We start from the raw sequence: 25615 nt of genomic DNA, 5'->3' as shown, positions 1-25615 counted from the left end.
GGGCAACATAAAAGGCAGTCAAGGAAAATCTGTTTTCTGAACAGAGACATTCTTCAATGCAAGTATATTACAGATTCAGTGATAACTAAAAAGCTATGATGTTACTAAGACCGGAGGTATTCCATAATTCTATAACTATCTCGAAAACCCAACAATCTAATGTGAAGATGTTTTACCAAAATGTATCATATAAAATGAAGGACTCAAACACCTGAGCATTTTGTCCCTGTGTCAGATAGACCCATTTATACAACCACCCTCGAGGCCAAAGATTTCTGAAGCTTAAAAGACCAAACCAAGTTTAGCAGCATTGGTATGCCTCAGTTAGTTCTAACTGATAGTTGGTCTGAAAACTAGGAACTCACACAGTTGCACATTAATAATTTTTTGATGCAAGAATAATTAAAGTAAAACCAAATCTTTTTTGGCCCTACTTTTCCTATGGATCACAGGAGTGTAGATTGAACTGCACTCCTGTGACCCATTTTCAGCCCACAACAGGCTAAAGCCTGCCACTGGTTGACATAACAGAGCCTGTTATGGTCAGGATCCATCCAAAAGCCTGACTGGCAGCTGTCTCAGCCTCTCAGCTGAGACCCTGAGCCAGCTGCTCCTGCCCGCTCCACAGCTGGGCACTCCAATGAGACTTACAGTCACAGCTCTGCTCTTTGAATGGGAGAGCTGAGCGATTGGCGGTCTCAGTTCTCTGTGCACAGCTGGTGAGGGACAGATGCAGCAATGGATTGATACTGTATCCACATGGAAGCCTGACCAGCAGCTGGCTCAGCCTCTCTGCATGCTGACATCGACTGATGTCACAGAACCAGTCCAGGCTCTGAAAAGATCCTGACCGTATGGTTGGGATCCACCCAGAAGCCTAACTGGCAGCTTGCTCAGCCTTTCAGAATACTGCTGAAAGGCTGAGCCAGCTGCTCCACATCCTGGAGCTCCAATGAGCATTGGAGGGGCATTGCAGAGAGCCAGTGACTGACAGTCACCACTCTCTACTCAGAGTGGAGGGGGAAACTGAGTGATTAGCAGTCTTGGACTGCTCAGTTCTCAGTGCACAACCGGTGAGGGACAGATGTAGTGTCGGATCGATGTTGTATTTACCTAGGTGAGTATACTTTTTTTCCCTCAAACCCATACATCTCTTTTAACAATCTTATGGCAAGTGGAATTTTATATTTGGACTTAAAAAGACTTTTCACTAAAGCTGGGTGCACACTTTCAGTTTTTTTCATTCAACTAGAGACTGAACAAAAAAACCTGACAGATCACTGCATCAACACAAGCGCTGAGACATTGTATTCTAACAGGGGGACTCCCCCCAGCTAGAATACACTGATCAGTGCTCTCAGCCATTGGCTGCAGGCACTGATCGAATATTCATTTTCCAGCATGCCTGTTTGACAGAAGCCAGTTGATAGACCAGCTTTTGTAGAACAGACAGCTGTACACAAGGACCAAAAGTTGGTTGTTTCCTGCAGAACTGGATGATTTTCTGCCTGTGTGTACTGGGCTTAACTTATTTGTATAGCATAGACATCAAGGAGCATTCAGAGCATGTGTTTGAGAATAGTCGTATCACAAGCAGGGGTTCTCAAATCACCAGATTAACAACAAAAGGGTTTTGGCATATTTGTCTAACTACAATACTGTCCTGATGAAAAATGGATGTACTGAAGAAAGCTCTGCTTTTATTATGCATCTCAGGGCTTAGTCTTCAACTTTGACTTTGGCGTATCTTTAATCCATTGGTTTATCATCAATGGAGAATATTTGTCACTGTGATCAAGAACCCGCACAATTTTTCTTATGAGATTATTTTGTCTTTCAAATACATGAGCTACATTATTGAGCAATGCAGACAGGCAAGATTTTTTTTTTTTTTCTTGACATTAATGTCAGTAATTTAACTGTTGGAATGTTAATTATTGTATAATGCCTTTTTTCAATGTTTTGAAAACTAAGTTTGTGATAATTTCCCCTTTTGTTTGTGTTTAATCTGCTGTATTCAGCACTCAGCTTCAAAACCTTTAGTCGGTTTGTGCAGCTGCTAGCTGTGGTAGGCCAGTTCATATTCCTGGCTTATCGATAGTCTGGTCTTCAGTATAGCAAACCTCATGGCAGGGATAGCTGTCCAACAGAAATAAACAATATTATGCCAGATACAGTTTAGGGAATGCTTTTAAATGTATCAACACATGGATGTAGAAAGAGCCAGCTGCCATTTCTAGTGAATTAGATTTGGAAGGATATGCAGTGTGGAGTAAGAGCCCTCTCATAAAATTCTCCAAGGGATGGCCATAAAACAGCCATAAATGCTATTGAAATGCCTTTCACTAAGCACCGGCCATCTACTTCTGCTCCCTATTGCACAATGCATTCATTAGTGCTACTTGTGTCGTATGTTTTTATCCTCTTCAAAATTATTGCTCACATTTATGAGCAATGCTTTGAGGTAGATCAGCCAAATGTATGCTGTATTGTTAGTGAAATGTGGATTTAAAAAAAAAATATTGATTTGTACATTTCTGGATACATTTTATGTTTGGTTATATATGCTGATATCAAAATTAAATTATAATTTGATGCTAAATAAACCCATGTCTGCAGATCGAATAATCTTTTACTAAAAACAGGTTTAATTAAAAGTAGGGTGGTTGACTATAGCAACCAGGTTTCATATTTTATTCTCATATCTGTAGCAGCCTAAAACATACTGTACAAATATTCCTTTGATCCTTAATTCTGCCTAAATAAACAGAAATTACATATGTTGTGTAACTGAATATTGATTTTTATGGGGCTCAATGAAATTGACATTATGGGGGTAGAATTAAAAACATTTCAGCAGTTTTTAATGACAAAGCTGTTTAGATCTATAGCTCAGATCTCTCATACTGTGGTGCTAGAAGGGCTTGCATATACAAACTAGCTTATCTAAAGTGCAAGACATTCAGAAAAATATCTGCTTGCCTCAATTGTGAGTTATCCAGAGTCATGCTGTGTTATGTCCTGCTCCACCACTGACAGAATCAATGGTTTTTTTTTACTAAAGCCAGCCTTGAAAGGGAATTTGCACTTTGCAGGGGAATTTTCCCCAGAGCTTAGTGAACACGGTGAAATGTCTCTTTGCAAAGAATACCCAATCACATGCAAGGAAAATAAAAATAAAAAAAAAACATTTTTGCTTGCACATAACTGGATGGTTTAATCAGCAGTGCTTCACCTAATTAACTAATCTCTGGGGAAAATTCCCGAGCAAAGTTCAACTTCCTTTGCAAAGTGAACAGTCTATCTGTCCTTAAGTAAGTTAACCCCAATATCTGGAAGAAGAAAAGAAGAATTGGTCACACAGTTCCAAAAATGTTTTAATTATTCCCTTCATGTATCACTCTATAAAGCTTTTGGATATTAGAAGAAGAAATGCTGGCCAACCCAGACATTTTAGTCAAATTAAACCAGCATCAAATTACAAAAACAGTTAAACAGATCAAAACAGTCCATCACTGGCAATTTTTAATTGATAAAAACAGTTTGTAGTAGCATGCATAGCTGTTTAAGTGATTGACCTGAAATTACCTGAAATTGTATGTAGCTGGTCTAAGTGCTTTTTTCACAGAGAGGCTTTTTTCAACATTTATTTTGACAAAAAAAGTCAAATTTTGTTGGCCACCATGACTGTTTTGTATTTAGAACCACAGTAAGAAATGCAGACAAATCTCATCTGGCACTACAAACTAAAGAATGGGTTATAATCAGTGAAGAATTATGTTGTTATCTTTTGTCAACATCTGTCCCGGTCAATATGAAAAATTTAAGATGGACAATCCATATTTACTGTGAGCACCATGAATATTAACATCCTACATCTGACTCAGTTTTGTATTATGGCATTATAGAAAGCTGGTTGAAGAAAACATCAGATTTTATCAAGTAGATGGATATGAAAACCCTGTTTAAAATTAGGTTAATTTATCCAAAGCCTATTGGCCAGCCTCATGTTGTAAGTGACTCATCCAACACGTATACCTATTGTAGCTTTCATTCTAATCAATAAACTATATAGATCTTTGTCTTTAACTTCCTGCTTCAAATACAAGCACGTTTTGACTTAGATGAAGGATTGGGGTTGCTCTTTCAGTTTGGAAAATGCAATAATGGTGTAATCTTTGAAATGAGCACGCAAGTAAAAAGAGAGTTCTCAATTGTAAAGTGAAGGCGTGTTTTTATGAGAAACAATTTATTGGAAAGTACACTTAGTTTCCCTCCTGAAACTCATAGACATTCCGCTATATCTTTTTAGCTGCTCCAAGCTCAGACAACGTAGCCCTGTATGTTGGGATTGTCATTGCTGTCATCGTGTGCCTGGCCATCTCAGTCATCATTGCTTTGTTTGTCTATCGGAAGAACCATCGCGGTTTTGAGTCTGACATCATTGACACATCTGCACTAAATGGCGGGTTCCAGGCTGTCAACATTAAAGCTGCAAGACAAGGTGAGTCGAACATTATAAATGAATGATGGACATTGGTGAGAATTAATGCCAGCACAGCTCTGTGAGTCATAAAACTGCAAGCGGTATTGCCATTACAGTAAAACCTATAGCTGAATCAAAATAGGAAAGCTATCAGAAGCAGGTATCCAACAGCATAACATGCCTGGGCCTGCTAATTGGTAATTTTGGTAATTAATTTGGCTACAGGTTTGCTTTAAAGAGATGGCATGCAGATGGTAAATGCAATGTATTCATACCCAATATTTTCCAGGAAAACACTATATAAACTTATAAAAGGAACATATCTTTTGCCATTCAAAACATCAATTTGTTCAAATGTAATGTTTGCATTGTTGGATGAATGATGGGATTATATAATTATTATACAATTGTATGTTGTTTATATTATTGGTAGGGTGTGTCTATGACAGTTCATCCAGTATTCGTGGGCTATACTCCTGTTCTGTCCTTGCTGCACATTTCCCTGTGTGTAACTCGGCATGTAGCTAAACTTTCCTAATCTGCAATAAGACAGACTAAATTTAATCTTGAAGCTTTATTAACAAAACAAGGTGGGTGAAAATTTTGGGACAAATAGATAAAAAGTACATACAATCAACGTATGAAGTATATAAAAAACACAGTGAAATAACTAGCCTGTTGATGGCAATAAATCCATGCCCACCAGCGATGCTGCCTGTAGGGAATGTAACTTTAGTCCATGACATGTGCAACACAGATGATAGCTGCTTTCCTCTCCCTCAGTTCCTAAGATGGAGTCTGAGCTCCCAGAATGCACTTGTTTCCTTTTCTAAGAATGAAGGATGATGGGAGTTTTTATTAAAGGTAAACAGTCTCTGGCTTCTGCAAAACAGTAAATTTAGGTTTAATATATTTTATTAATTAACGCAGAAATATTACAAAATACAAAAAAAGGGGTAAAATCAAATACTATTTTTTTTATTATTATTATTATAGATAAGAGCAGTATAACATTTACCGCACATAGGCATTGGTAAAACTGGTGAAACATCCCATGACTATTATAACAAACAACACATATGATATATCAGGATATCGTCCAGCCCAGGACCCAAGGTGAGGGCTAAGAACAAAGGCAGTGATGACAAGGCCATGGGTATGTGTAAGGCAGAGAAATCAGTGTGGTAGGGAGGTATAAACAATAAACAAAATGGAGCTACCCACGGAGAGGAGTGAGAAAGAGAAAAAAATTATAAAAGAAATAGAAAAGAGAAAAGAAAGTAGTAGAGAGCAGAAGCGATGGTAGACACAAGGTTTCCTGTGAGAAGTTATAAAACCGCTCTGTGAAAAAAAAAAAGAAATAAAATCAAAACAGTGAATCTTTGAGGAGTTCCCAGAAAAGGGTGGTGATGAGGTCGGTGGGTAAGATGCAAAACAGTACATTTATTCCAGGCTACATTTAGTGAGCAAATTCAGTATTGCCCACACATAATGAATTTCCCTGGTGAAGGCAGAACAACTTCCTTATAGTTACAGCTATGTGACTACACATAAAGAATTCCCTAACAGCATTGTAACTATTTAATTGATATGAAAACAATCATGCTATCATGCTACAAATGTAAAATGGCCTATATTTGGTGAAGTTGGCTCATATAAATAACATACAGATAAAGAATACTCAATACCCTTGTTGTTTAACACAATGAATCACTAGTAATTAGCTCTGACCTCCGTTTCACTATTTCTCATATCCTTAATATCAAGAAAAGCCTTTTGTGCAACACAATAATATAACATTTGAAATGAATATCTCATCTACTCAAATACTAAATATATAATAGTGTATGTAGTGCTGCAAGAATCTATATCAAATCACACTAATATATAAAGTACACCACCTCTATAAAAGTATACAAAAAAGTGAAGTGTTCTGTGATCAGCATCCAAAACAAATCTATGTAAGAGACCACACAGATAAGTGTCCTCCAAACATACTGTACATATCTTAGTGAGTGATAAGAAAAATCTGATGCATATCAGAATTAAACCTTAAGTGCCGGTTCACATACAGTTGCAAGAAAAAGTATGTGAACCCCTTGGGATTACGTGGAGTTTTGCATGAATTGGGCATAAAATGTGCTCTGAACGTCATCTAAGTCACAACAATAGAAGAACACAGTCTGCTGAACATAATACTACACAAACATTAGATGTTGCAATGGTTTAATTGCACATAACATGTAAACATTCACAGTGAAGGGAGGAAAAAGTATGTGAACCTTTGGACTTAATAACTGGTTGACCCTCCTTTGGCAGCAATAACCTCAACCAGACGTTTCCTGTAGTTGCAGATCAGACCTGCACAACGATCTGGAGTAATTTTGGACCACTCCTCTTCACAAAACTGTTTCAGTGTAGCAATATTCTTGGGATGTCTGGTGTGAATCGCTCTCTTAAGGTCATGCCACAGCATTTCAATCGGGTTGAGGTCAGGACTCTGACTGGGCCACTCCAGAAGGCATATTCTGTGCTGTTGCAGCCATTGTTTTGTTGAATTACTTGTATGCTTTGGGTCATTGTCCTGTTGCATCACCCATCCTCTGCAGAGCTTCAGTTGGCGGACAGATGGTCGTACGTTTTCCTGCAAAATGTCTTGATAAACTCTGGAATTCATTTTGCCATCAATGACAACAATCCGTCCAGGCCCTGAGGCAGCAAAGCAGCCCCAAACCATGATGCTCCCTCCGCCATGTTTTACAGTGGGGATGAGGTTTTGATGTTGGTGTGCTGTGTCTTTTTTTCTCCACACATAGTGTTGTGTGTTCTTCCCAAACAACTCAATCTTGGTTTCATCTCTCCACAGTATATTTTGCCAGTAGTGCTGTGGAACATCCAGGTGCTCTTTTGCAAACTTCAAACGTGCTGCAATATTCTTTTTGGACAGCAATGGCTTCCTCCGTGGTGTCCTCCTATGTACTCCATTCTTGTTTAATGTTTTCCTTATTGTAGATGTGTCAACAAAAATGTTAGCATGTGCCAGAGATTTCTGTAGGTCTTTAGCTGACACTCTGGGATTCTTCTTTACCTCAGGCAGCATTCTGCGCTGTGCTCTTGCAGTCATTTTTACAGGACGACCACGCCTAGGGAGAGTAGCAACAGTGCTAAACTTTCTCCATTTGTAGACTGTCTGTCTTACCGTGGACACATGAACATCAAGGCTTTTGGAGATACTTTTGTAACCCTTTACAGCTTCATGCAAGTCAACAATTCTTGATCGTAGGTCTTCTGAGAGCTCTTTTCTGCGAGGCATGGTTCACATCAGACAGTGCTTCTTGAAACCAGTAAACCCAAAACAGGTGTGTGTTTTTTAAGGGCAGGACAGCTGTCAGCAACACATCCAATATCATCACACTGATTGGAGTCGAGGTTGGCTCACTCCTGGCTCCAATTAGCTCTGGGAGAAGTCATTAAGCTAGGGCCTCACATACTTTTTCCTCCCTGCACTGTGAATGTCTACATGTTATGTGCAATTAAACCATGGCAACATCTAATGTTTGTGTAGTATTATGTGCAGCAGACTGTGTTCTTCTATTGTTGTGACTTAGATGACGTTCAGAGCACATTTTATGCCCAATTCATGCAAAACTCCACGTAATCCCAAGGGGTTCACATACTTTTTCTTGCAACTGTATATGCGGATTGGATGCAGTTTGAACCACATCCAATCCGGATGACATGTGAAATAACAATGCTTCCTATGGTGCCTGTTCACATTTGTCTGGTGCACTGGCACTGCGGATTGAAAAAGAGTCACGTCCGATTTCTGAGCAGTGCAGTCCGGGTCAGGTGCCGATTACAGGCAATTGACTTCTAGAGTAAACGTTTCTAAACCGCACATGTGTGAACAGTATAAAATCCTGACTTGAACCTGTCCTGAATCTGATGTAAACCTAACCTGAACCACTGAACAAGTAGTGTCAATTAGCTTTGAAACCTGAGCTTCAATCCGCAATGCACATTTGTGAATCAGCTCTAAGACTCCCTCTACAAATCTGACACAATTATATGAGTTTATAGACTACTTAAATGTATAGCACAGTAAACAATGAATAATAGATCCGATCACAGGCAAACAACAACAATATAAAAAAGAAAACACAGTAATATACGCAAAAGTGGGAATTTCAAGGAATGTAATATGCCTGTGCATGGATGAAGCTGTATTACTAAAAGAAGACTATCCTGTCAGACTGAGGCCTACGGGTTGTACTCAACCAATATTCAAATTTTAATGTATTTCCACTTTTCCAGTGAAAATTGAGAAAACCTCTATACTGTATGTTTGGTATGCATTTCAATTCACACAGCATACAAAAAAATATTCCCTACTTTTTTAGATGTTTCTTAGGAGAAGACTTCATAACTTTCTAAGCAAGTCTAGAGTGAGTCTGTCCTAAGCACAGGCTGAGTCTCCTCTTATTAACATACAATGCAAGAAGCTTATCTTCTAAACCTTTAAAGCTGGTCCCACAGCTGTAGAATTTTATTAGAAAGTTGACATTTTTAGAACATTCATTCAATTGTGTAAGAATTAAAGGGCACAATTTGACAATTAATTTTTAACCAGAGCAAGCAAAAAAATTGAAAGGCAGAGATAGATTTTTTTGTCAAATCTAATGGGAATAGACAGTTTTTTTTTTTAAATTAGGTAATATTTATTAACATTTTCTGCAGTATAATATAAAAATATTCAAAAATAAAAAGGAAGCACATTCACGTTCCAACTTGTATATCCAAATCAAATACAGAGAATTATAGGTTACAGTAATTTGTTTTATATCAATTTTAACTACCAGTAAAGTTTCTGATAATACCTCCTCAGTCAGTTACCCAAAGAATTGGACTGGTAAATCTAGTGATATACAAAACCTACATTTTGAAAAGCATAAGACCCCAGGGATTATCATAGAGCAACATTATCATCCAGATTGGTCAGCAAGGAAGTGGTAAAAAATTTGTTGAATTTGCTCCCGACTGATAAAAATCTACTCGTGCATTTGTCCAAGTTAATTCAGAAGTAGATCATTTGTTTGTTCCTGTAAATCAGAATATATCTCTTTGCTACAAAAAATGAGACAATGACATAGTACTCAAATTAAAAGTTAGTCGATTCCATGAAGGCACCATTGATAGGTTGAACAAGCATTTTTTATACTTTCTCATCCGAATGTTCGAACAAAATTCTACAGGTGTAAGGTCAGCATTACCCTTCGTTAGGACAGACTGGGGTTGATTTACTAAAACTGCAAGGTGCAAAATCTGGTGCAGCTGTGCATAGAAACCAATCAGCTTCCAGGTTTTATTGCCAAAGCTTAACTGAACAAGCTGAAGTTAGAAGCTGATTGGCTGCTATTCACAGCTGCACCAGATTCTGAGTGCTCCAATTTTAGTAAATCTGCCCTACAGTGTTCAGATCTAGTTTACAGCTGAAAATTAGATCAGCCTGCACAGTACAGGCAGGTTTAAATATGTCAAACATGGCTGCCCAGCACCCTCATAAACAAAGAGGACTATATGGGTTTTTGCAGTGTTGGAATTTCCAGAACAGAACACCTAGAAAGTGTAAGCTGCATTTTTTAAAATATTGTTTAATGTCATGTTATGTGAATATGAACATGTAAGATATATAAAGTAGGTGTTATCCCAGTCTGGCTGAAAAAGTGGAAATACACTCTAAAATGGTTTTGCAGCAACATCAGCATCAAAATACATTAAATATTTATACCATATACTGCATTTGGCTACAGGGAAATTATAACTGCCAGTCACCAGCTAACATGCCAGTTTTAGCTCTGAAGTAGGCCGTGCAGAAGCTTTTGAAAAGATTGTTTGTGCAAATTATTGGTGTTGTCTAAAGCCACCATGCTGCGTTGTTGCGATGTGTCACTGAATTGACTCCAGTTTTGTCAGATTTGACAGCTAGATTTTTCCCATAGCTGACAGAGCCATCACTTGGGCCTGAAAATCTGACTATGTTTTTTTTTCTTTCAAATACGCTACTCTATTTTGTATGAATATGTTGTAGTCACAGGAAAAAAACAGCCACGCACCATTACGATGCCTTCTTTCTTTCTTTGTACGTGAAGCAAATAACCCACTTGTTACCTTAGATTAGCTCTAACAAGTATGCCTGCAATTTACACGTGCTGTCATATAAAAACACGCAATTATCAACAGAACATTTTTGCATGTGACATGCTTCATTTGTGAAAGATTTAACTGGCAAACTAAATATCCTCATCACATAATAGCTTTTCAGAGGAAGTACGGAAAAATACTCGGAGCAGCAAGCACTAAATCTGCTTGATGGATTTCCCTCTTGTGCAATATCTGATGACTGCCTATTGCATTTTTCCATGTGCTGTTTACTTACAAATCGGCTTACTGGAAAAACATGAGCATTAGTGAAAGAGAAAATGGTAACATGATACCTGCATTACCTGCATAAACAGTGCACATGATATATGGAAATTAGACTGGAACAGACAAATCGGCAGATAACATAATTGGCCATACGGAAGGGAACACCTATAAATCATGGTTCAGATTTATCTCTGGTCCACCAGTGTAGAATGATTTGGAATTATCCCTCTCATTGTATACTATTCTCCCCAAATTATTTTCTTTATGTGTTTTGTGCTTGTGACACAATTCTATACAATTGTTTGTGAAGCATTTGCCCGAGTTTATGCCCTGCCAAAAGATAAACCTCAGGCAGGCAACTAAAGTAAAGGGAAACAGCATGACAATGTGATCATACCTTTTCTTAGTCTGCCCATTCCCCCAGTTAGTATGTTCAGTGTAAGCACATGTGGATGCCAGTAAAGTTTGATTGGCTCCCACTACTGGGTGCTGCCTGGAGTTCAGCCATAAACTAAAATGCACAAAATACTCACCTTCCAGTGATGCAGTGGTTACTTATCTCACTGGCTGCTGCCATCTCATCTCTGGGTGTCAGGCTTTTGGCCTCTTAATTAAATGGGCGGAATTATTTCATTCATTCTAGCATAGTCAGAGTATTCTAGGAATGTACATTGAGCTGCACAACGTACATTAGTTGGAAACTGCGATCAGCCAGGTTAGGTTCTACTAAGGGGTGCTTAAAACAGGTAGTTAATTCACATTTTTACCACTCCCCCAACCACCCACCAACAAACAGACAAGGCGGTGCTTGGATGGGTACAGTTAAATGCACCAATTTTAGAGCTATGTGCAGAGCTTGACAGGAATCACCACCTGTCAAACCCTCTTGTGTAAGTAAAGAGGGCTGCGCTTGCAGTTGCAGTATGTTCCCGCAATGCAAAATTGTCCTTTGGCAATAAAAAACACCCCCCCCCCAAAAAAAAGACATCGGGAGGCAGCAGCATTGCCTCCTGAACACCCCTCTGAAAAGAAATCCACTACAAATTGCTTTCAGTGAAGTGGCAGACACTGCTGCAAGTCTGAAAGGAGCCTAAATGAAGAGCTGAAGAGACATAGCATCTGCAATAAAGAGCTGCCTGCTGACAATTTTTATAATTTTAGGTTTTGTCCCACTTTAGTAAATAACTATGTTCATCAAACTTCATGGGAATGCTACACCCACACTAAATGTAGTGCTTAGTAAACTGAGACAAAAATGAATCTATTGAAAGTATTGTCCATAGCAACAAATAGGATGTTTATGTTTGTTTGTATAAATCCAAGAAAAATGTTGCATTTTCTTCATTTAACGATCACTATGAATTGTTTATAGATCTCTTGGCAATTCCTCCAGACCTAACATCAGCAGCGGCAATGTACAGAGGACCCGTGTATGCACTTCATGATGTATCTGATAAGATACCAATGACTAATTCACCACTCCTCGACCCTCTTCCCAATTTGAAAATTAAAGTGTACAATTCATCTGGTGCTGTAACACCTCAAGATGATCTTTCGGATTATTCATCAAAACTTTCTCCTCAAATTACGCAGTCTTTACTGGAAAATGACACTCTAAACATAAAGAACCAGAGCCTAGCAAGGCAGACAGATCCATCTTGCACTGCTTTTGGAACATTCAACTCATTGGGTGGACACTTGATCATACCCAATTCAGGTATGTGTTTGGACATCAATTGGCATGTATGGCTTAACAGTGCTAGGCTGGAGATAATGGGTGGCGGTTATGTGTTTGGCCGAAAATTTGTTGTTTAGTGTGTGAGAGTCAAACCTCTGCCTGTGACTTCATTGGAATGTTTTTCCTTATCCCTGTCTATTTGGCAATGGTTTGAAAAATACGGGCACGAGGGAAAGTTTTACAATTCCTTTTGTTTGCCAGGTGTCAGGCTAAAGAGGAATTGGAAATCCCATCAATGGGCTTCTGGCAACAAGATGAGCAAAATTCTAGTTAATTGGATAGGTTTAGATCCCTAGTGCCCAACATGCAGCCTTTTAGTAGTTACTGTGTGGCCCTCGGTCTCCAGAAGCCCATAGTCAATGTCTACCTTATCTAGGTTCTTGCTCAAAGACAGTGAAGGAAAATATTAGACGGACTTTACTAAGTTTTCAAATTAAAAGTCAGCAGCTGCAAATACTGAACAAAAATACAGCTACAAAAATCAGGTACTTGCCAATCCCTGGATTCTGGTATTTTCTCCCTGTAGCTGCTTCTTCTCACAGCAGCAGTTCCATGGCCCTGCTGTCTTGGATTTGGTAGGTGGCTGTGATTTCATGATGTATCACAGCTGGATCCCACTGTCCATGCAGGAGCTCACTCAGCACAGGAAGATTGGTCCTGCAACATCCTGGGACCTGTGATTGTCCAAGGAGGCTGCTGGAGGGGAGGGGGGTGGGATAAGCAAAAACATCCTCCCCTGTGGGTAATAAATAAGTGCTGTGTTTAGTGTGAAACACATTTACCACTGTATTTCTCTTGTCTGTATTGGTTTTATATTGGTTCAATACAGTGGATTGTTTGGAGTGCAGCCGATTGGACGTCCTTTGTTCTCATCTATGCAGCACACAAGCTGGGCTAGCACCTACAGGGGGAGTTGTGCTTGGAGATTAGGAGTCTCTCTACTTTTTAGCAGCAGTAAACATATAACATCCTCCCCTAGGTGGGGATGGAAGAAGTGAAAGTGGGTACCATTGGAAGTGGTACTCCCCACCAAAAAAAAAAAATGCTATTCAGTTACAAGCTGCAACCCTGCTTGAGTAAAGTCCCACTTCAACTAAGGAAGGTTTAGAGTCCTAATGCCCAAACTGCAGCTTTTTCATTGTTACTGTCTGGTCATCGGTCCTCAGCAGCCAGTAGTCAGTGAAGAAAAATGTTAACTTAATTAGTTTCTATTAGATACATGAGTTAGTTTATTTCTTTACACTTTCCTACCGGTACTAGTAATTCTTCTTTCTTTTTTTTTGTATTGTTTTGAGCATTTCTGTGGACTGAAAGGTGTCAGCACTTCCCAGTATTTTTTGCTAAACTACTCAGACTCTCACATTCTCAAATCTCTATAAGGGTTATAGTTGAGTCGATACAGGATTCAGGATTTAGTTCAATATAAAATCTACAAGGGCTGTTTGAGATAACACAGGAAGTGTGCAGAGGACGCAAGCCAGCTCTCAAATTCAGACAAGTGCACTTGTTTTCTTGCACTTATTAAACAGATATAACAAATTTCTTCCAATAGTATATTTTCCAGGTCAAAATTGAACACATAAGAAAAGTTCATTGTTATGCTTCACACATCTCAAAAATTTTCTGTTCATTTACTGCAAACCAGGGATATTAGTGAATGCTAATGAAACTAATACAAATTTATACTTCGGTTGTGTGAATCCATCCTTTTTTGTGAGGGTATAACAGTTGTTGACCTACATAGTATGTAATCCATTCAAGGCTTTCTGAGGTTTGCACAGTTCCATAGCACAAAGTTATATAATACGCACTTGTGCCTCACATTAGAGCTTTGATTGTACAAGTATAGCCTAAAATACAGCACCTCTTTCTGTTTCCATCTGGCAGGAATATTACTCAGAAATTGGACATGTATTACATCCAGATTTCTATTGTGTATTTCCTTAATACATATGATTGAATGTTTGTTTTTCTTAAACAACAACAAAAAAATACACAGAATGTTGCCTTTTCAGTCTTTTCCTACCATTTCACCTCATACCAATTATTTTGCTTTTGAGAGCCATAAGTAGAGCTTCAATCGCCATGGCAACATATCTCATATTGGCTTTGAGGACTTTGAGGAATCCAACACTGCCCTGTAAAATGAATTCTTTTCATGAAAACGTAAATGCAAGCTTGAAACATAAATTGCCTATGTTCCGCTTACAAGTATTATTTCCTATTATTTAATTGATTTTTCTATTTGTTTCTTTTTATCTTCATATTCTTTAGGAGTGAGCTTGCTGATTCCTGCTGGGGCAGTACCTCAGGGAAGAGTATATGAAATGTATGTCACTGTTCACAGGAAGGAGAACATGAGGTAACTGTCTGTGTTTAGCATCTGCTTAATCTTACACAACGACATTGGTGGTCAATTCCCGCTCAAAGGGAAACAAGATCTTCTTATTTGAAACAGAGAACAAAGTATTTTTCGTCTCTTACGAGTATATATATATATATTTATTAAAAATGTAGGTAAAACTGGCACAGAGTTTGCACTAAGGCAGAATGCAAAGCTCCAGGATGTTGTCTCTGATTGGAGAATGCTATGTTTTAAGCTTTCTCTGGGTTTTGTAGTCCCACATCAGGGCCTGAAGTTTGAAGGTTCCGAAGTGTCTTGGGTAGGACAGAACCTTCAATCCTGTGTCCAATTCTTACTAGAAACCTGTTATGTGTCCAGGTGTGCACACCCTTTGTAAACCAGGCCTAATTAGAGCTCAGGGCAGTTGCTACCATGTGTGTGAAGAGCCTTGTCAGAAGTGTAAGAACCCGGGGTGCTGGGAGGACGCTATCCGGTGGCCATGAGTGGAGCCATGTAACAAGGTGCTGTGAAGAAAATGACTGACTGAACCTGAAGAACCCCTGGTTGGAAAAAAACAGTGTTAATAGCAGCGGAGCTGCTGATGCATAGCCATGTGGGCTAACATTTTTTGTTGTTGTTTGTTGGAGAAGAACCCTGCTTGGGAATCTATGTCTATGGACTTTTCTTTGTTTTCCAATAAAAGTGGGTTGGCAAGCCCTTAAAACCGAGCTTGGACTGGCGCAAAGCTCACTAAAAATCTACCACATTGAGTCTAATTACCCCATATCACAACATAATGTATACAAATATATATATTTATATTTATATATATATACAGTATATGCTGTATATAATACATTAGGAGCGCACAGAGGCATATCATGTGAAATTCGAAGGGCGGGCGCTTATTGGGAGACTTGGGAGTACAGGCGGGGTGGCAAAGAAACCAAACTATAGTTTAACCCTTTATGGACTAGCAATGGGCACAGAACGGCTAAATAGTTCATGGGGTAGCAATGGGCACAGCATGGATAAACAGTTCTCAGAGTAGCAGTGAGTACAGCATGGATAAACAGTTCATGGAGTTGCAATGAGCACAGCACGGATAAATAGTTCATGGGGTAGCAATGAGCACAGCATGGATAAACAGCTCTCAGAATAGCAATAAGCACAGCATGGATAAACAGTTCTCGGAGTAGCAATGGGCACAGCATGGATGAACAGTTCACACGGTAGCAATGGGCACAGCACAGATAAACAGTTCTCAGAGTAGCAATGGGCACGGCACAGATAAACAGGTTACAGGTAGCACATAAAGGGGAGATGATCCTCAGGGCAGTGGCAAGGGGTAATAGTCCATGGAGTGGGAATATGGTACAGCAAAAGGGAAGCAGTTCACAGGGCAACAATAAGGCACAGCCATGGAAAATGATCCTCAGAACGGTAACAGCAGAGGAGATAAGGGACAGGAGGGGTTCAAAGCTGCAGAAGTTTGACTGTCCTGAGTAGTGGATGGGGTGGTATGGGCATCAGGGGATCCAAGCAGGGCACTCTGAGGAGGGCTCTGGGCATACAGCATAGAGGGCAGGGAGGGCAATCTGAGGAGGGCACTGGGAACACAGTAGAGAATGCTGACAGGGCAATCTGAGGAGGGCTCTGGGCACAGCTTAGGGTAGGCAGAGCAATCCTAGGAGGGCTCTGGGAATGCAGCAGTCTTGGGCCCCCACTGGTATATGAAAGGTCCCTAACTCACATTCATACATACATATACTGGAGCCTATTTAGACAGGATCCAGTTAACCTACCTGCTTGTCTTTGGAGTGTGGGAGGAAACCCATGTAGGCACAGGGAGAACATGCAAACTCCAGGCAGGGGGTGCTGTGGTTGGGTTTCAAACCACCGACCCTAGTACTTAGCCACTGTGCTGCAGTTAAGAAGATAAAAGACTCAGCACCATCAAGCATAGTATAAGACTGCTGTTTTTTTCTATTTTTTTTTGTGAATAAATGGAGCTTTTGGATTAGGTTTTTCCCTTTAACTCAGTAATTAGAGGGATGTGTGAATTAAAGGTTGGTGGGAGTTCAGCTTTAGTTTTTATTAGAGTAGAGAATTGTCAAAACCCCTGTCAAGTTTTTTTCTTTTTTTTGCCATCTGTGTCCCATTGTAGAGGTTTCCCATCATCTTCTTTGTTGTAGACAAGATAGTTGTCACTGGAACTGGTGCCCCCTTTGAAAGATTTTCCCTTTACAACATGCATATTTTTGATTTGGTGACTCAAAACTGAGCTCACAGTGGTGCGTTCTCTTTCACCTTTTGTCTGTCATATTAAACTTGTAGAATTTTAGTCAACTGATAAGACAAACAAAGAGTAAATTACAGAGTCTGTATATGTAATTGGCAAGAATATATAAAGAGTAAAGTTGTGGTATTAGGTGTCCATGGGAACTGAGGAGCATGAAAAAGGAAATGTTCTCAATTAATTTACCCCATAGGTCACCTTCACAGTCATTGACATAATGTACTTGTTGATTAAAGCATGCTTTCTAAGAAAAAATAAAACAGTAAGTCTAATATATTTTCAATAGTAAAACATAAAGGAAAATTAAAAAAGAATAATAAAAAGAAAAAAATATTTTGCTATGTTTAATTTAAATTGGGATATGCTAATTACCTGCAATATTCCTTTATATTAAATCCCTATTATCTGCAGCACTCAAGTTAAAATATAAAATTGGAATGACAGTTCTTAGATGAGAGAAAAGGCAGAAAGAAGAGAAAAGTAATAATATCAAAGCTGCTGTCTTCCTGCATGTTTCTTAAATGCAGGTCTTATAAGCTCAGGCATCAGGTACTAGGGGAAAGTCTTTGCGCTTAAAGTGGTAGTAAGCTGCAAGTGAGAAAAAAAAATCTATGCAAAGTAATGTCATAATGTGCTAGTATGCATTATGAAGGACTTATCTTAAAACAAAGCCCTCTAGCGGCGTGCTGTCACTGCTGCAGAGGCTTCCATGTTCACTCGGTCTTCCTTCCAGGTTTCGAGCTCCGGCCGTCTGACTGGTGCAGGAGTCCTGGGCCATGGCACAATACTCTGAAGGAATGTCAAGGGTATGCCGTTCATTTAGAGCGCAAGCGCCAGCTCTAAAAATGAGTGAATATCTCCTAAATGGTGCACGTTTAGGAGATATTCACTTTACCTACAGGTAAGCTTTATTATAAGCTTACCTGTAGGTAAAAGTTAAAAAAAGAGTTTACTACCACTTTAAACAACGTTCAAGTAAAATTCAAGTATACATACTGTATAACATATTTAAACTTTAGGAAATTTGGCATTATTCTTTAGTCTCATACTGCTATATAGAAAGGTTTGGTGGATGAAAAATAAAAGGCCATGCCCATTCATCAGTCAAGTGTGTATGGTAACTGTTGATCATTGAGTCAGGAGAAGATGTGAGCTATTAATCAATGATGAATGGAATTAAGGTATATGGTATAAGGTGAAACTGAAGGTTCTGATGGTGTTAAAAGGTAGAATACTTGCTTATACCAGATTTGCCAAGGTCATATTACTCCACAGGAGCACAGCCTAGGTGTCCATTAAGTCCTCCACTGATTCCATACAGGCCCACAAAAATGTGGCAAACATACACTATATTGCCAAAAGTATTGGGACACCTGTTTTTACATGTACATGAAATATTGAGTTGGCCAACCTTTTGCATCTATAACAGCTTCAACTCTTCTGGGAAGGCTGCCCACAAGGTTTAGGAGTGTGTTTATGGGAATGTTTGACCATTCTTCCAGAAGCACATTTGTGAGGTCAGGCACTGATGTGAAGGCCTGGCTCGCAGTCTATCGGGTTGAGATCAGGACTGAGTGCAGGCCAGTCAAGTTCCTTCACCTAAAAGTCACTCAGTCATGTCTTTATGGTCCTTCCTTTGTGCACTGGTGCGCAGTCATGTTGGAACAGGAAGGGTCCATTCCCAAACTGTACCCAAAAAGTTGGGAGCATGAAATTGTCCAAAATTGCTATGCCAAGCTCAACTCCTGAAAAATAACCCCACACCATAACCCCCCCCCCCCCTCCACCAAACTTTACACTTGGCACAATGCAGTAAGGCAACTGCCAAACCCAGACACATCCATTAGATTGCCAGACAGAGAAGCGTGATTCGTCACTCCAGAGTCTAAAGTCTGCTCTAGAGTCCAGTGGAGGCGTGCTTTACACCACTGCATCTGACACTTTTCATTGCACTTGGTGATGTAAGGCTTGGATGCAGGTAGGATGAATCCATTCCATGAAGCTCTCTACACACTGTTATTGTGCTAATCTGAAGGCCACACAAAGTTTGGAGGTCTTTAGCTATTGAGTCTGCAGACAGTTGGCAACTTCTGGACACTGTGCGCTTGAGCATGCACTGACCCCACTTTGTCATTTTACATGGCCTACCACTTTGTGGCTGAGTTGCTGTTGTTCTCAGTTGCTTCCACTTTGTTATAATACCACTAATAGTTGACCATTGAATATTTAGTAGCAAGAAAATTTCACAGGTGGCAACCTATCAAAAGTATCATGCTTGAATTCACTGAGCTCCTGAGAGCAACCCATTCTTTCACAAATGTTTATAGAAGCAGTCTGCATGCCTAGGTACTTGATTTTATACACCTGTGGTCATGAAGGTGATTGAAACACCAAATCCAATGATTTGGAGGGGTGTCCCAATAGTTTTGGCAATATAGCATATTTGGAGTCATTAAATGGTAGACTTTTTATTTGCTGATATTTAATTCTCCTACATACCAGCCTGCAGATTTGTCACATATTGTACAATGCCTTAATTGCCATGGCAGGTGGTGAAGGACTAAAAAGGACAAAGAGGTAAGTACATATTTGTGTGCAGCACATCATACAGAATGAGGAAGTGCAAAATAGGGAAAGGATGGCATGCAACACAGAGTAAAACAGTACAATGTTCCCTATTCCACACCGCCTCATTTTATATACAGTACCATGCTGTGTGTTCCCTATGATGCAATGCCTCATTTTGTACTCAATTCTGTATGTTCCCTATTCCACACCTCCTCATGCCATACACCATGCTGTATGTTCTGTATTCCTTGCTGCCTCTTATCATATGTCATGCTGTATGTTCCCCCTTATTCTTTAGGCTTGTTATACATGGTAACTATTGAACTAAGCCCTAATTGTAAACCATCATCTTTGCCAAATAACAAATCTATGCCGGACAAAGGTGCGTATCCCTACGGACCATCTGGCCAATTGATGAATCTAAAATATAACCTTTATTCAGATATATATAAAATATATGCTCAGCTGTAATGAATGCCTATTGGAGAGGAATGTACTGCGCACAACAATATGACTGGATACCATTGCAATTAATTACCTTACATCCAAATGGTTAATAACCAGACCAAATCAAATACCATACCGTTTTAGATGAAGTGACGGCATAAAAAGAGAAACTGTAGTTTGATCATAAGCCTATTAGCTTGAATATATAATCTCTGTTAAGGAAATGGAGTTGCCCCATGGATAAACTAATTAGATAGTATAATCTGTCTTGCCACAGATATGTAATATGGGTACACTCATCCACGGGCCTAAATGTCAGCCTCGCATGGACAAGACCCATACATCACCATATTCAATCAAAAATACCTCACTGTCTTGAGGAATGCAAATAATGCTCTGTAAAATGCAGTATAGACCTCTCTAAAAAAAGGGGGGGGGAGAAGTAAATACCATGTGCATTCAAAAAGTGCTCCCAAAGAAAAAAGAAACGCTACATGGTTCACTTAAAAAAACAGAGCTTCGTCAGGAGATAAAGAATTAAAAGAGGTCACATAGTGGCTGGAAGTTGTGCTTAGCTTCACATGGTGGCAAAATGACACCTATCATTTGTTTCACATCTATATATAGAGATGGTGGCCATCAAAATGGCCCTCGCACATGCTCAGCTCCTCAACAGTTGCCATCTTGTGGACAAAACCTGCATATGCTCAGCACCTCAACAGATGCCATCTTGTGGACAAAAAACAACACCACAACAGCACGTCAGTCCATAACACAATAGACACTGCTGTTGCTCTCAAACCCTGTTACCTCCCTGGTGGTCTGATTATGTCAATATTTTTGAATGTCAAAGCGGTACATCGTTTTGCATGGAAATTTCAGTGTCTGATGACGAATTTCCCCACAAATCATTTTTGCTCAATTCAGTGATTCTAATTCACTATCGCTGTTTTCTAGCTGGTCTAAAACCGCTTTTGACCTAAAGAGATGCTTTTTGGATGCCATGGACGTTCTCAAGTTTCCAGGCAGAAAGAATGGTAAAAGTGCAGGCAGGGCACTGGACAAAGCACTAGGGACAAAACTGAGGTTAAATGGTTTAATACAGTACTGTAATCCTAACAGATTACAATGTATTGTGTGTATGTCATGTTTTTACTGTTTTGAATCTCCCGCTGGTTCCGCTCCCCTGCGTCGCGGCACTCACAGGGAAGGGAACCTGGAAGATGGATGCCAGCATTGGCCAGAGAACACAGTAGGACATCGGGGGATTGCAGGGACAAGGTAAATTACACTACACACACACTACAGTGTAATCCTGAGTGTGGCTCGGGGGTTACCGCTTTGGCTACTGAAAATTAACCCTGAGCCACACTCGGGATTACCGCCAGGGAGGTTAATGCCCCACTGGCTAAGGACCAAAATTACAGTTCATACCATTATATAGCATTTATGGAGCAAAATCAAACAAAAAGCACAAATTCCCTAATCACACACAAAAGAAAGGAAGGTAAATCCTTCATTTAAACCATAAGGTGCCTTTGAGCCTAAACGGAAAATCCATTTTGCTTCAAGTTTCAAAAGACATTTATCTAGGTCTCCTTTTCTAGGACCCAGATTATATTTGTCAATAATCCAAAAGTTTAAGAGGTAAGCCTTACCACCATGAAAGAAGCATTGCAGAATATGGAACATACAGCATGACAAACAGAATGAGGTGGTGCAGAATAAGGAAAGTACAGCATGTTATATGTAATGATACATTGTGGAATAGGAAACATACATCATAACAAACGTTATGAGACATTGTGGAATAGGGAACATACAGCATAGTGAACAGAATGAGCCTTGGTGGCACAGGGTATACACAGCATGGTGTACAGAACAAGTGGGTTGCATAAGGAATGTGGAAGTAAGGAGCGTAGGGACGTGTACAATATGGTATACAAAATAAAGCATTGCAACAAAGGGAAAATACATCAGAGTGAGATAGTGAAGGATAGTTACAAAGCACCTTAAAAATGGCATACTTATGCTGCTCACACTAACACCATCCAAACCTCAATAAATGTGGGAACACACAAGATTTTACTGTGTACCCGATCACCACTGTCATCATGTAAAAACAGAAGCCAGCAGAGGAAGTCTTCCACTACTTGTTTCCTCTTCCACGCTTTGCAATAGATGTTATTTGTCACAGCTGCAGAGAATTCACCCCCACCCCTCCTGCTGGCTTTGACTTCAGGGCCTGAACTAGCCTCACTAACATGGGAGGCAGGGGAGGGGAGGAACAAAGGCACAACACTAACAGCTACAAGTACTAGCCATGCAAGTAAGTTAACAGTGGGCAATAGACTGTCACTAAGGGACACAACCTACCCCTCCTGGTTCTGACCGGGGGCCCCCCTCTGCCCTGGGCTTTATAGCAACAGGGTGGGTGGAAAAGGCAGTAGTTTGAATACTGAATGGATAGATAGATAGATAGATAGATAGATAGATAGATAGATAGATAGATAGATATATAGATAGATAGATAGATAAATAGAATATTAATTATCTTTAATCTAAGCAGAAGACTGAAAATAAAAACACATTTTAGTCAGCCAAAGAATAAAAAGTGCAGTCATTCCTAAATATAAATATATAATTAATTATTTATATGTACTAATTTTTTTGTATGTTTTAAGTTCTTTTTTGCAAAAAGATCATTTTTACAAACAGCTTGACCATTGAACTTTTTTTCTTATGCCGCTAATGTATACCGTCCAGGGCCTTTCATGTTCACAAGCAGAATTATGTGCTTATCTATTCTTGTCGACTAGATCAATGCGGCAAATTATTATTCAAGTGGCAGTGCTGCCAAAACATATTATTTCATGTGACTGTGTAGTACAGATGCATTCTTCACAATGAATTGGTTTATGGACACAGTCTAATCTTCTTACATCTCTTTGAGTCATGTACAGCACTGGGAGGGTATCCATCAGTGAAAGTCTGTGATTCACAACTACCAGTGCAAATGTTCCTTTGACTTACTTAATTTACCAGTTCTTCTTGAAGACCTTTATATTTAGGGAACTTTACCTGCTTAATGAAGTCAGAATACTTTTCTTAATTCTTTGTGGGGAGAGATTAAAAACATTAAGCACTAGTTTTGAATTTTCCATCTGACATTGTACTGTAAGTATGATATGAACTGAAGCCAACACATTTATATAATAGTAGAAAAAAAGAACTTGTCTTGCTTATCATTAGCCTGGGCTACCTTAAAAAAATACTTATGTAATAGCACACAGCTAAAAGCAGATTTCCATTGGTGGGTAGAGGAAGATGCCACAGGGGAAACAGGGGGTCCCCAGCTCTTCAGCGCATCAACCACTTCATGATGTTTTGGATTTTTTATCTACCCCAATCATTTATTATCTGAAAATAATTTTATAAAAAGGAAGTCAAATTTTAGCACTACAAATAATAACATTAATAATGATATTCTTGTAAATACTGTCTATATTTTCTCTTGGTATCAACAGATTCCTTTATATTTATTACAGTGCTGAGTTTTTACTAAATACACAGCATTCAGTTTTTTTGCACCACTCCTATTGCTTTGGGTTTACGGTGTATCCACTGGCTATCCAACAGAGTTTGAGGTGGGTTGCTTACTGCTTCTCCAACAAAGTTTGAGGTGGATGTACTCCCTGGCTCTCCAACAGAATCTGCAGTGGGGGAGTATGCTTTGTTTGAGAAGTGAACATGTTTGTATATCCTTCCCAGAAGGTGAAGTTTAGAAGGTCACAGACACCGGGATAACGCAGTTTCATCACTAGCCACCTCACCTTCAAGACTAAGGACTGGCATGGAACTCTACTTATCAAAAGATAAATTGACCCCAATTGACTTTCCACCATTTACTGATCCCCAGTAAATGGGTCCATTTGGACCCTTGACCATGTTATAGACCACTTGGATAGTCCCATTGTCCCCTGAGAATTGATGGTAATCACTTTAGGGTATAGGATTAACGTACAGAGGGTGCGAAGAACATGACCAACATTGTGGAGCAGTGTGTTTTTGCAAGCAGTGTATTGTGTATCTTGAGTTCGTAGGTAGGCATCATCACTGACAAAATTCATTTGTTTTTTAAAACACTATTAAGAAAACAAAATCATGTTTAAAGCTAGAAGCCCACAAAATGTTTATATCAGGTTCAACCTGAATTATACTGTGACATTATATTAGAAAAAGTAAGTGCAAGAGAGTTTTTGTTTTCTTTTTTTTTAGGACCAAAATAGTCTTTATTCATGCTAAACTTTTCTTTATTGCAAGGAATGTATTATTCACAACAGCAACAGAAACAATTGAGTACTGTCAGTGATACTTTTTTTATTTGCACTAACATACAATTTTGAGGACAAGCTTTCGGGGAGTGTCCCCTTCTTCAAGGTCTAAGCAGTACTATATCAATAATACTAATCAGTATTAATAATAATATTAATAAGTATTAATAATAGTATCAATCAGTATTATAGCACTGCTTGGAACTTGAAGAAGGGGACACTCCCCAAAAGCTTGTCCTCGAAATTGTATGTTAGTGCAAATAAAAAAAGTATCACGGACAGTACTGAATTGTTTCTGTCGCAAATGCACTAATACGGCTACAATCACCTCACAACAGCAAGTATTTTATCTTAGGTTACTTTTAAGTTATTGCTTACTTACAAAATTAGTGTTTGTTACTAGTTTTCGTTTGAAGGTTCCCTATTTTTTGCACATGGAGCTTCTGACATTCTGTTGCTTGGTCTTATCACTGTATAATTTTATGTTGTTGTCGTAATGTGTAGCTGCCACTGAATCCAATCCCTGGTGATCCTCACTTTCCTGTGCACTTGTCTAGATGATCAAATTTCTCAAGTGGCTGTCTCCACTATAGAAGTGGCATTGAGGTCATGATAGCCTTTAAAAAGAGACTATTTGGATTGCAACAAAGAAAGCTACTTGAGCTAAGCAAAGTCATAAAATAAGCTCAAAAGTGAGCAAGTGAAGAGGCAGTGTAGAATTATACTGGAAGCTTTCATCAAATACAAACCCTATGGATTTTTTGCTTTGAGAATGCATTCTATTTGATTACAAAATAGCCTCTGTAATAATCAATGATTTAGAGTAAATTATTGTTTTCAAGAAAGAAATGTGTTTAGCACAAGTACATACAGTATAAACCCATTCATAAAACACCAGAGTTGTTCAAAAGATGTAGGTCAATGTAATCACATAGTACACATCACAACAATGTGCAATGACCCATAGAAGCCA

General features: G+C 39.1%; 1 protein-coding gene across 4 annotated transcripts in view; it reads left to right on the top strand.

The window, feature by feature from the left end:
• UNC5C (unc-5 netrin receptor C) overlaps positions 1–25615 on the top strand; it is a 489123-nt gene that overhangs the window by 428357 nt on the left and 35151 nt on the right. For all 4 annotated transcript variants that reach the window (XM_089691640.1, XM_089691638.1, XM_089691641.1 and 1 more), the window contains 3 exons: positions 4313–4504; positions 12285–12629; positions 14925–15012. In XM_089691640.1, the coding sequence (XP_089547766.1) occupies positions 4313–4504; positions 12285–12629; positions 14925–15012 (625 nt within the window). The remainder of the gene's footprint in view (positions 1–4312; positions 4505–12284; positions 12630–14924; positions 15013–25615) is intronic.

The sequence above is a fragment of the Staurois parvus genome, unplaced genomic scaffold (genome assembly GCF_062004578.1).
Source record: "Staurois parvus isolate SC_StPar_1 unplaced genomic scaffold, SC_StPar_1.0 ptg000566l, whole genome shotgun sequence".
Lineage (NCBI taxonomy): Eukaryota > Metazoa > Chordata > Amphibia > Anura > Ranidae > Staurois > Staurois parvus.
Note: the sequence above shows the minus strand (reverse complement) of the source record. Positions and strands in the feature narration are given on the sequence as shown.